This window comes from Prosopis cineraria, unplaced genomic scaffold, assembly GCF_029017545.1.
Source record: "Prosopis cineraria cultivar Desert tree isolate PC_DT_omini unplaced genomic scaffold, ASM2901754v1 PC290, whole genome shotgun sequence".
NCBI classification, from domain to species: Eukaryota; Viridiplantae; Streptophyta; class Magnoliopsida; order Fabales; family Fabaceae; genus Prosopis; species Prosopis cineraria.
The window spans coordinates 46,238-57,007 of record NW_026555617.1 but is presented as its reverse complement, the minus strand read 5'-3'; the positions used below and the strand labels follow the sequence as shown (position 1 = coordinate 57,007).

The 10,770-nt window shown below is 37.4% G+C and overlaps 3 protein-coding genes and 1 non-coding gene across 6 annotated transcripts; 3 read left to right on the top strand and 1 right to left on the bottom strand.

Annotated features, from left to right (window-relative positions):
- The first annotated feature begins 774 nt into the window (after positions 1 to 774).
- LOC129296252 (DNA repair protein UVH3-like) lies at positions 775 to 1,339 on the top strand. Its single transcript, XM_054934842.1, has 2 exons — positions 775 to 993; positions 1,222 to 1,339. Exons 1-2 carry the CDS (start codon positions 875 to 877, stop codon positions 1,337 to 1,339), a joined length of 237 nt encoding a protein of 78 aa, XP_054790817.1. The 5' UTR covers positions 775 to 874.
- Positions 1,340 to 1,383: 44 nt separating this feature from the next.
- Positions 1,384 to 6,186, top strand: LOC129296251 (DNA repair protein UVH3-like). Of its 3 annotated transcripts, XM_054934840.1 has the most exons (6): positions 1,385 to 1,515; positions 1,625 to 1,761; positions 2,115 to 2,199; positions 2,398 to 2,973; positions 3,847 to 4,680; positions 5,909 to 6,186. In XM_054934840.1, the coding sequence occupies exons 1-5, from the start codon at positions 1,426 to 1,428 to the stop codon at positions 4,663 to 4,665; spliced, it is 1,707 nt and encodes a 568-aa protein (XP_054790815.1). In that variant the 5' UTR covers positions 1,385 to 1,425; the 3' UTR covers positions 4,666 to 4,680; positions 5,909 to 6,186. The 3 variants fall into 3 exon arrangements, with proteins under 3 accessions (XP_054790816.1, XP_054790815.1, XP_054790814.1); XM_054934841.1 differs by lacking the exon at positions 5,909 to 6,186 and having other exon boundaries at positions 1,384 to 1,515; positions 2,398 to 2,964; positions 3,847 to 4,922; XM_054934839.1 differs by lacking the exon at positions 5,909 to 6,186 and having other exon boundaries at positions 1,386 to 1,515; positions 3,847 to 4,922.
- Positions 6,187 to 6,483: 297 nt separating this feature from the next.
- TRNAT-AGU (transfer RNA threonine (anticodon AGU)) lies at positions 6,484 to 6,557 on the bottom strand. The gene has a single exon. It is a non-coding gene; the product is annotated as a tRNA-Thr (tRNA).
- Positions 6,558 to 6,715: 158 nt separating this feature from the next.
- LOC129296255 (protein DEHYDRATION-INDUCED 19 homolog 4-like) lies at positions 6,716 to 9,658 on the top strand. Its single transcript, XM_054934844.1, has 5 exons — positions 6,716 to 6,983; positions 7,141 to 7,289; positions 8,046 to 8,123; positions 8,727 to 8,974; positions 9,323 to 9,658. The coding sequence occupies exons 1-5, from the start codon at positions 6,917 to 6,919 to the stop codon at positions 9,423 to 9,425; spliced, it is 645 nt and encodes a 214-aa protein (XP_054790819.1). The 5' UTR covers positions 6,716 to 6,916; the 3' UTR covers positions 9,426 to 9,658.
- The last annotated feature ends 1,112 nt before the right edge of the window (positions 9,659 to 10,770 follow it).

The window sequence follows — 10,770 nt, the reverse complement described above, 5'->3', positions numbered from 1 at the left end:
CTAAATAAATGGTAACCTAATTTAAGTAAAAGCAAAAGAAACGAAATCTAAAGAATTTAGTAAACATAAAATAAATTTAATTAAATATTTGAAATCTAGAAATGTAGAGAGAAGGCCGTGGGAGGTACTAGTGAGGAGAGTGGAATAGATAATTTTAAGCCCTATAAAAAGTAGAGGAAGACTAAAAAAAAAACATTTATGGAAGTTGTTGAATGAAATCTCTTAATTAACAATGTTCCTAAAAGCTTGGTTAATGATAGAGCACAATGACATTGTGTTATCCATGTAGCTGACCTCACTTAGTGGGATAAGGTTTTTTGTTATTGTTGTTGTTGTAAAAATCTGAAATCTTCTTTGATGGGAGCACATACTCAATTTCCCTTCATTATGCATTCCATACATGTAAGGCAAGTCTGTTCAGAGGAAAATTCTTTTGAAATTTGCTGGCATGTTAGATCTTCTGATAAGAACTATTGTACAGCAACATCTTTTATATGAATTGATTACTTGGTCATGTACATATGTTATAACCTGATGGTCTTTACATAAGTACCATACCATCATATGGTACTGACCTGGTGGTCTGAATTAGAACTCTTGATCCCCCCTGTTGTTGATGCGTCTGAGTTTTTTGTAGGAACTATGCAAATGTTTGGCTGCCATATTTATTGCTCCATGGAAGCAGAAGCACAATGTGCTTATTTGGAGCTTGCAAAAACTGGTGGATGGTGTTGTGACTGATGACTCTGATGTCTTTTTTATTCGGGGCACGTAGTGTCTACAAGAATATATTTGATGACCGCAAATATGTAGAGACATACTTCATGGAGGTCTGTACCTGTGAAGGATGAGTAATTTCTAGTGTAACAGTTTCATGCTTAAACACTTTCCTTTCTTTTTGGTTCAGGACATTGAGAAGGAGCTTGGATTGACCAGAGAAAAATTAATCCGCATGGCTTTGCTTCTGGGAAGTGATTATACTGAGGGTGTTAGGTGTTATATATAACTAGTGCCTCAACAGGCCTTAGAATTGTTGTGGCTAGTGATGCAATTACTGTCTGCCTTGAACTCTATCTGGGTTTATCTTTCTTGTCTGAAATGTTTTCTTACAATATATGGTGGATGTCTGATTACAGAACTACCTTGCAGTTCAGTGATATGCTTGAATATATTAGATTTAGGTAAATTGACTGCATCTTCTCATTTGGCATGTCATTGTAGTGGAATTGGAATTGTAAATGCTATTGAGGTTGTAAATGCATTCCCTGAGGAAGATGGCCTTCTGAAATTCCGGCAGTGGGTTGAGTCACCTGATCCCACCATCTTTGGAAGGTTTTGAAACAAAAAGAGGATCCACCACCCGAAAGAAAGGGTCAAAAGTTGAAGGAAAACGTTACTGGCACAAATTGCAATGTAGAAGAGACTATGGTGGATCAAAATGTTTTCCATGCTCAGGAACAAAATGACTCATCAGATGACATCCAAGAAATCAAGCAGATTTTTATGAATAAACATGTAATCATATTTTCTGCTTTTTATCTGTTATCATTATATTATGGATGTTTCTTGCATATAATGTCTCATATTTGACATGAATTGTTTCCTTCTATGGTTTCTTATACAGAGAAATGTGAGCAAGAATTGGCACATTCCTTCTTCTTTTCCAAGTGAAACAGTTATATCTGCCTATTCTTGTCCTCAAGTGGACAAGTCAACGGATCCATTTGCTTGGGGAAAGCCAGATCATCTTGTTCTTCGCAAGTGAGTTTAGATTACATTTTTTCTTCTCTATATTAGCTTTTAACTTTCATTAAGTGAGCATCTGGCATGGTGGGCTGACTTTGGAAGGGCATTAAGAAGGGGGGGAGTTAAGGGTTGTCTCTCACATGGACGTCATAATTCAATCAAGTCAATGAGGCCTCTTTCTTTTATTATCCGCATGTGCACTTTTGAAATTATAATATTGGTTTTTGCTCTCTGCTCAAACATCAGAAAGGGATATTGTTTTGTGAGGGTCAACATATTGACAGAACTATGCAAGTTCTGAATTTAATGGCAACCTTCAAATTGTTTTCCTACATTTTATGATGCTACTAATAGCTATTTGCATACAGATTGTGCTGGGAGAAGTTTGGCTGGACTAGTCAGAAAGCAGATGAGTTGCTTTTACCTGTTTTAAAAGAATATAACAAGCATGAGGTTAGAGGTTCTCTGTCTTCTTTTGTTAAACATGCTGATGTCATCAAGCATTTAATATCTTAAAAAGATGAAATTATTTTGGTCCATGTAAATTTCAAAAGCTTTCAACAGTGGATTATCTAATGCATATTTTTTACGTGTTCAATTTTGTATGCAATAACATGCTGATTTTTTTTGGTTTTAATCTTTTCATTCAAGACTCAACTGCGATTGGAAGCATTTTATAGTTTCAATGAAAGATTCGCAAAAATTCGCAGTAAGCGAATTAAGAAAGCAGTGAAAGGAATCACTGGAAATCACTCTTCAGAGTTGACAAATGAATCTGCGGAGAACTTGCTGTCAAAGAGTGGGAAGAATGATACAGGAATTCCTGCTGAACTTGGGATTAGCATATCAGAGACTTTTAAGGAAACAGGAGAAAGCGTTGCTGACATGAAGCCATTGAATTTGAAACAGTCAAGGAAAAGGAAGAATTCTCGTGATACTGTTGCTAAGACACAGTCAAGGAAAAAGGGTAAATTGAATGCTCCTGCCACAGCTTCTGGTCTGACTGAGGTAGATGTGCAGACAGGAGAAGAGCCAACTCAGCCAAGAGATGGGGGTGGTTTGAGAAGTAGCAAAGGCAGAGGCAAAGGTGTGGGAGTTCAAAGAGGAAGGAGGAAGAGAAGTCTTGGTTTTGATTCACGTAAAACTACATCTAGTGATAGTGACAGTGATGACCATGAGTCCGAAGTGCATGGTAGAAACTCAAGAGGGACAGAAGAGGTGCGAAGGGTACGTTTTGTCCTGTTTCCACGAATTGATAGCTTAAAAAATGTTGGAATAGTATTCATCTTTAGATGCTTTGTTGTTATGCGGTTTTCTTTCTTTATTCTTTTAAGAGAGAAAAAAAAAACACTGATGGAGGAGTTGATGGGGAGTTTAAACTTGACTTTTGCTGTTTGATGTGGAATGTAAGCCAAAAAAAAACCACCTGTTTCTTGTTCCCCTGTATACCATTCCATGAAATCTCTCCTGGTCAAGGAAGAAAATTATCATATGATGTAGATTTTTTTTTTTTTTAAAAATCTGTAAATGCTGGTCAGTAGGGGATTTTGATCTGGATGACTAATAGGGACAAGTTAAAAACACAAAAGATCGACCATGCCATTGTCCGTAGATATTTCCCGTTCTTTTCTGCTTCTTCAGTGGGACTTAGAAGCTCTTCACTTTGTTAGTTTTCATGTTGGAGCAGAGACACATCTTTTTTACATCCATCAAATATGTGCGCAATCACCAAAAGAAGTAGAACTTATTATGTTATCTTGTCAATATCTAAGTTGCTATCGTTTTGAATTAGTTGCGGCTCTTCAACCTGTCACCTGCTGAGTGGCGTTGCATGGAAGCGTTTCCCTTGGGAATTATGGTTGTTTCCTTTTTATTCTTTCTTTTATGGGTTTTCTGGCCTTTTGTTTTTCACCTGGTCGATTATAAGCTAAAGACAATGCAATGATACTTCTAGTGAGATACCTAGTTATGATTATAATTTCATGTTCTTCTGATAAGCATATTTTGACCGGCATCTTGCCACTAGTTTAGCGGTTTCATCTTTTCAGAACTTCTGGTTTACACTTTTCATGATGCTGTTTTTCTCTCCAATGTTTCCAGTCTATGCGTTCTCGGAAGATTGTCAACTATTCCATGGACAACGTTGAAATTGAAGATGCTGATGCCTCAATTGATCTGAGCAACAAGACAGACTTGAACGAAGAGCCGATAGATGAAATATTTTCTGGGATGCATGGTGTTTGTGGCAATGCTGACTCTGGTTTCAGCGGACACAAGGAAAACACAATAAATCTTTCTCCAAAGAAGGATTTGTCTAGAAGCTATCTGGAATCAAGTGGGGGTTTCTGTACTGATGGAGAAAAAACTAATGCAGGAGCGAACAATTTTGATAGCTCTCGTGATGCCGACTACTGTAAAGTGGGCGGTGGATTTTGCCTCGATGAGGATGAGACAGGTAGCAAACATAATGAAATTCACGACGACAACTACCTAAGAGAGGGAGGTGGATTTTGCCTAGATGATGATGAGACAGGTGGCAAATGTAATGAAATTAATGACAACTCGGCAACTATGGTAGAGGATAGTGCAGAGCTCACTCATGGTTCTTCTGGTTTTGTGGATGAGGCTGAATGTGATAAAAATATTACTTGTCAATCAAGTTCAGCCGATAAAGCATCTGGAATTGAACTGCAAGATAGAGGAACAACTAAACACAAGATTGAGATGAATCATGACTGTAATTATGATCAGTCTGAGTCTGACACTGGGGTTTTCATGTCAGAGAATGCTCATGGCAATACCGAGAACGCCACAGCAGCATTCAGAGTCATGTCGGAGAATGCTCATGGCAATACCGAGAACGCCACAGCAGCATTCAGAGCGATGCCTTTTCTAAGAAAGAAAAGGAGGAAGAGCTGAGGCACCTCCGAAAGGGTAATTTTGTGTTTGTATAACCATACTCTGCTCTCCAAGTTGTTTTCTATTTTGTGTTGGTGATTTGGCGGGTTGAAAACTATCTTGCCTGCAGGATTAATCCCTTTTTGAGTGCCATACACTCAGCCAGGATTAGTGTGCCCTACAAGTAGTATTTTGTACGACATTTTAAGTGAGTCATACTGGATGTAATATATAAACAGCGTGACTCATTATAAATTATCGTATATAAATTTTATGAATAGGTTGACTTGTTATAAATTAGTATATATAGATTATATGTAATCAATTAAATAATTTTCCTCCAAAAGTATAGGGCATATGCCTTGTTTAAGAGCATAATTGATGTCTTTCTAGTCAATTGTGCGCGCGAGGAGCAGTCCTCTTTTTCCCCCATATTCCTTATTTAATTTAAATTTCAATAAATATTTTCTCGCCAAAAAATCTAATAGACGTTCCTAAATTAATCTGTCTGTATAATTTTGTTCTACCATGCCTTTGGGTACGGTTGAAGAGATATTGGCATGATGATGAATTGCACGATCAAATAAAGATATATCAATTATGCTGTTCTTTTTTCTTGACATGGCTATCTCACTGTTGGATTTAAATGTTATCGGGCCTAAGTAGAGACAATTTTTTATTTTTTATTTTTTACATTTATATGAATTTGACTTTTGAAATGTCTTGTTTAAAAAGTAATGACTAATTCCACTAGCACTAATAATGTCATGTTTAAAACTGATGTCATGTACCTTTCATTGCATACCTCCCCTGTGCTGTTGCCATCCTCCACCATTGACGGGTTTCGAGTTTTAGTTTGAGTTCTTCTCCCATCTTCCTCCCATTAGTTTGAGTTTGAGTCGCCTCCTTCCTCCCACTGGTTCGAGTTCGAGTTGCCATTGACAAGTTCGAGTTCACTAGATCTGGGTTGAAGTTCATGATTAAATTATTTTCTCCAGTTTTGGCCTTCAGTTCTGATCGCAATGTGAGACACTTTAGTTTGTGAACAATAATAGTTTTACTTTTTTCTGCTTTTATGGGTGGAGTATCTTTTTCCTGAATATTGGCCAAGTCAAATGTAGTTTCTATCCAAATTCTTCACTCTGCATTTCTTCTTCTTGAACACAATCTATATGCCCAAATCTTCTTGGAAATACCTGGGTCGTGTGTAAAGCTTAGCTATGCCTGAATTTGATCGATTTTCTTCTGATGCATTTGTGTTCAGGAAGCCTTGAAGATTTGCTGGGTTTGGGGATGGAGATTTGAGCCAATGAGTATTCTCTTTTCTGGGTTGAATAGCAGTGGGGGATGGAAGAAGATGAGGGCATTTGGATATTTTCGCTAATTTCTTTTTTTTGATTTAGGTCTTAATTTTTTTTGTTTAATCCCATACCATACCAAATATAATTTTAAAGTTTATTTCTTTTATCAATCCCATAAAACTCAATACTTCGTATCAAGTAGGGCCACAATTTCTAATGACTAAGTAAAGAATTTGAATTGTGTCTACGTGTGAGATAAGTGGAATATGGAACAGCTAGTATGGAAATTGGAAAGGGCTGATAAAGAGAAACAGCACACGAGGTCAAAAAACAATGAGATTTTAAGTACTGGGACACCATAAAGTCATGGATGAAGGACCAGAATAAAAGGACTGTCTCTGTGATCAGCATTCAGCAGATAGCAGAGTTTTCTCCACGTAACATGTAGCATTGAGCAGGAAGCACCCAAGTGACGGTCCAGTGAGGAAGGTGGGGTCCAAAAGATGCTTAAGTAAATAGGGAAGGAAAAAACGGAAAATGCTCTCGTTGAGAGTCGAACTCAAGACCTCCCGCTTACTAAACGGGTGCTCTAACCAACTGAGCTACGAGAGCCATTGAGATTCTCGTCCTTGCAAATTATAAGAAGAAAATACCAGATGAAGGGCATTTCCGAGTTTAAATGAAAGAGACGAGGGTATTTTAGAGAAAGCGCTTGCTCAGAGAAAAAGGCGTTTCACCCCGCGTATTTGTTAAGTCGGCGAGGACTGCCTCACTCTCCATCTACATCAACTCTCTCTCTTTCTCTCTTCACTTCACTTCTACTCTCTCTCCCCTCCTTCTTCATTTATCTTCGACTTTTATCCCTTTTAGCCACTTTCCATTCACGCCTCACTTCCTGCTTAAAATCACCGAACTGCCACCCTCCTCCTCCGACACCAACATTCCCAGTTCCCACCTTTCCTCCCCTCTTAATGGACTCCGATTCCTGGATTTCTGCTCGTCTCTCTACTTCTTCCCGCCGCTATCAATCTCGATCTGGTTCGTCTTTTCTCGGAAACTTCTCTTTTGGGGTTTAATTTTCCAGCTTGTTCTCCCCCCCCCACCTGCTTGCTTCTACAGAAATTGTGGGAAAGTTGATGGGTGCTTTGGTCATGTTCACTACTGAATTGTCGGCGTGGAATTCGTCTTTTTGCAGATCATCCGTGCCTTGGTGGCATCGACGATACGGATGGAGATGATGATTTTAGGGCCGAGTATCTCTGTCCTTTCTGTGGCGACGAGTACGACGTCCTTGGCCTTTGTTGCCACATTGATGAGGAGCATCCTGTGGAAGCCAATACTGGGGTATCTATTTTCGTTTCATTTCATATAATTTCCCAATTTCCAGTCTTTCTATTTACTTACCACTCCTATTTTTGGTTCTGGCATGATAAATTTTCATTTGTTCCTATGGTTTTAGTTTCACATGCTAGTCGTTATGAGTAGGAAAAGAAGGGAACCAATTGTCAAACAAATGAGTCTATTCCATGTAAGATTTTTGTCTCCATCCGCCGGCGTCCTTCCCTAAACATGAACACTTTAATATTTTTCTCGTGTCGAGCTAAACACGCAAACGTTTAAGGAAATGAAATTCAAGTTGTCACAGTAAACATACATGTGAGATTCTAATGCTGTGACAAGTGATTATTTTCTGCAAAGTGTAATTTTTGTCTGGAACTGTCTATTGATGCAATCTTTTGACTGAATATGGGTTTTTAAATGTGCCTCCATGTTGAATTCACAAGGATGACCGGTGCTAAGTCAAAGGAGAGACCTAGAGAGCTGATCTACTGTTTTGAACAAGAAAATACGAGGATTTGTTTTATGTTTTGTTCCTTTTATAGTACCCGATCTTGTTTAAGTTTTGTTGATTCTAAAGTTCCTTTTTTCCCCATTAATTGCAATTGGACCATTTGATGCACAAGCATAGGATTGTACTTTTATCATTATTTAAGCTATGTATTATGTGGACTACGGAGTTTATTTAAATTATTTCTTCCTTGTCTTTGTCAATGAAGTTTGATGCTAAAAATGATTATGTTTTGTTATATGTATTTTCAGATCTGTCCGGTTTGTGCTAAAAAGGTGGGAATGGATCTTGTTGGCCATATTACCATGCAACACAGGAATTTCTTGAAGATATCCTTTCATTTAGCATGTTGCCTTTCTGTAATGTTTGGCTTCTCTGTTTGCTTTGTGGTCTATGTTAGCGATGCTAGTTGAGCATACAATAGCTACTTTAGTTTTATCTCCATTTATTAAATCTGTTTTGGGGAAAAAAACATTTCACTGGGGAAAAACTTCTCACGCTACATCAATTCTTATATAGTTTTAAGTATGCATTAAAATATTGTAATTGTGAGATGGATTTTAAGAAGTGAACACTATGAAACTTGAGTTAAGTTTCAGAAAAATAAACACAGCACTTGGTTTGCTGTTAAATGATAATTATGAATCCGTCTAATGTGTTTGATTATAATCAGTAGCCTGTTATCTTGGTGATATTAACGTTTTCACTATCTTATGGTGGCTCCCCTACCTGGTATGTTTGTGTTCCTTCACATTAAACATGTAAGAAAAGAACTCCACATCTCAGGTGAACCAGTGTTGTATTTCTATGCCATGATAGAAATTCTCCCCTAAAGTCTCTATACTTGGGTAAAATGTCTTGGATTGCTAGTTTAGTTTTTATAAACTATGCTGGACTGGGGATCTCACTTTTGTTCCTTAACCACAAATTACGCTCATCACAAGAGGAGGTATAGAAGAGGGGGCTCTGGTTCAGCATTTTCGTTGCTGAGAAAAGGAGCTCTGCAGTCTCTTTTTGGAGGTTCTTCATATGCAGCGCCCTCCAATTCAACTCCTGATCCTCTGCTGTCATCGTTTATCCATAACTCAGTTGTTGCTGATGAATCCCTGAGTTTAATGTCTTGTCCTTCAGTTGAAGCAAACCCAGTAAGGGATGGCTCGAAAGATGATTTGTTGGAAAGGTAGGAATGGTTTGATTAAGCTTCTCTTTGTGTTAAAAAATGAACTCGTAGCTGCAGAAATATTTGATGTGGGAGTCTCAGAAGTGGATGAATGTGATGTGCTTTGTTTTAGATTCTGCATGTGGCAAAACTCATTGCAATTCTGTTTTGCTGAAGTTAAGTAGCATGAACCAGTCAGTGCCTTCATGATGAAGCCTATTGGAACTAGTCTTGGTTTCGTGTCTAAAGACATGTGTTATCACCTCATTTCAGCTTCCTATATAACGCATATACGAACTGCTATTTTTTTCTGTTGGTCTTTCAGAACTTATCTATTACTGACTTTCTAACTCAAGTGTGTGGCTGCAGAAAGCCTCAAGAGTCGCAGTCGTCGGAGGAGGATAAAATGGAGAAGGCTCGGAGATATGAGTTCATCCAAGGGTTGTTGAGTTCCACTATTCTTGAAGATTAACTTGTGACAGAAATTGTTAGCTAGTATGCTTTAGGAGCAGGAGCCATAAGTATGAGGGAGGCGTTTATTGAGATCGTGGTAAGTTAGTAGTTGCTAGGAGGGATATAAAGTAGTAGTCAAGATCGTGTTATATATATATATATATTGTATGTATTTATGTATGTATGCATTGGTGATGTACCTGTAACTATTTGCGCAATAATGAAAAGGTGGAAGAACTGCGTTTTATGTCATTGCTACCCGGTTGAATCAAGTTTTTAATGTTTAGTACTCCATTCCAATATAATTCAATTTTTTCTATTAATGAATTTTAATTCAATAGTTTAGAGTAGTATTTGGAATTGAAAAGGCTTGGTCCAAATCAGAGTGGAAGTAGAATTAAGTTCCATGCTTGTGAGACTATTCTGTGTGAGGAACCCACTTGGTCTGTGGTAAGATACGTCTGAGCTGTCTCTGTTTCTGGTGCAACAAGTTTTTCAGCTGAAGATTTCCATCAGCTGTTGTCCTACCCTTTCAAGAATGATAGAGAGAGGTGAGAACTGAGTTCAGTGTTCCCAAAACAAGCTGAAGAAACGTGTGGACCAGATCAAACAAAGACAAGAGTTAATTACATGTTTATTCCCCATTACTGTCCTCTCGTTTCATTTCATACATTCTTGGTTTTTTTTTTTTTTTTGGTGTTCTTTTTGAGAGGACCCATCCTCTTGTTTTGGGGATGAAAAGGGGGATGAAGATGTAAGGCATGGTTCCATGCCGAACGATAACCAGACATTTAAACAACTAGCCATTACTGCCTGTGCTATACACGGAGCATTTAATTATATGAATTCAATATTATTTAGCCAAAAAAAGTTTCATTTAGATTAGCATCATGCGCATTCTAAAAAATAAAAAAAGCATATTACAATGATATGTTTCATTACTTATTGAATTACGTGTGAAGTGAAACATCTTCAAACATAATTAAAATTAAAACACATTAAATTAAATTCCTAACTTTTACTATCGCATGGGGAGCTAATACCTTTAGCAAATGTTACATTACAACAAAATACATGAAATCATTTATCCATTGCTTACACATAACCATTAATTGACTTACAGAAAAATTCAAAACTTCTTTGTAAATCATATTTGATGTAGTGTATTTTCGTTTGTAATCACGATCTTTTAGTAGTATCTTCAATCCATCCATACTTCTAACCATGGATAGTGTAATTGTAACATATAATTGATTATATGTGAAGATTGGCTTAGAAATATAATTCAAGATGATGCAAAAATTAATCTTGACTTTTATTAATAGTCATGGCAAATGAAAGAGTTATTGAGAATTGTTTTCATC

Excerpts from the sequence above, each read along its gene's own strand:
- LOC129296251 (XM_054934840.1), top strand. The coding sequence starts at position 1,426 with ATGGTGGATCAAAATGTTTTCCATGCTCAGGAACAAAATGACTCATCA. Across the intron at positions 1,762-2,114 it reads GATCATCTTGTTCTTCGCAA|ATTGTGCTGGGAGAAGTTTG; the intron begins GTGAGTTTAGAT and ends ATTTGCATACAG. Across the intron at positions 2,200-2,397 it reads AAGAATATAACAAGCATGAG|ACTCAACTGCGATTGGAAGC; the intron begins GTTAGAGGTTCT and ends TTTTCATTCAAG.
- LOC129296252 (XM_054934842.1), top strand. The coding sequence starts at position 875 with ATGCTTAAACACTTTCCTTTCTTTTTGGTTCAGGACATTGAGAAGGAG. Across the intron at positions 994-1,221 it reads GATTATACTGAGGGTGTTAG|TGGAATTGGAATTGTAAATG; the intron begins GTGTTATATATA and ends ATGTCATTGTAG.
- LOC129296255 (XM_054934844.1), top strand. The coding sequence starts at position 6,917 with ATGGACTCCGATTCCTGGATTTCTGCTCGTCTCTCTACTTCTTCCCGC. Across the intron at positions 7,290-8,045 it reads CTGTGGAAGCCAATACTGGG|ATCTGTCCGGTTTGTGCTAA; the intron begins GTATCTATTTTC and ends ATGTATTTTCAG. Across the intron at positions 8,975-9,322 it reads AAAGATGATTTGTTGGAAAG|AAAGCCTCAAGAGTCGCAGT; the intron begins GTAGGAATGGTT and ends GTGTGGCTGCAG.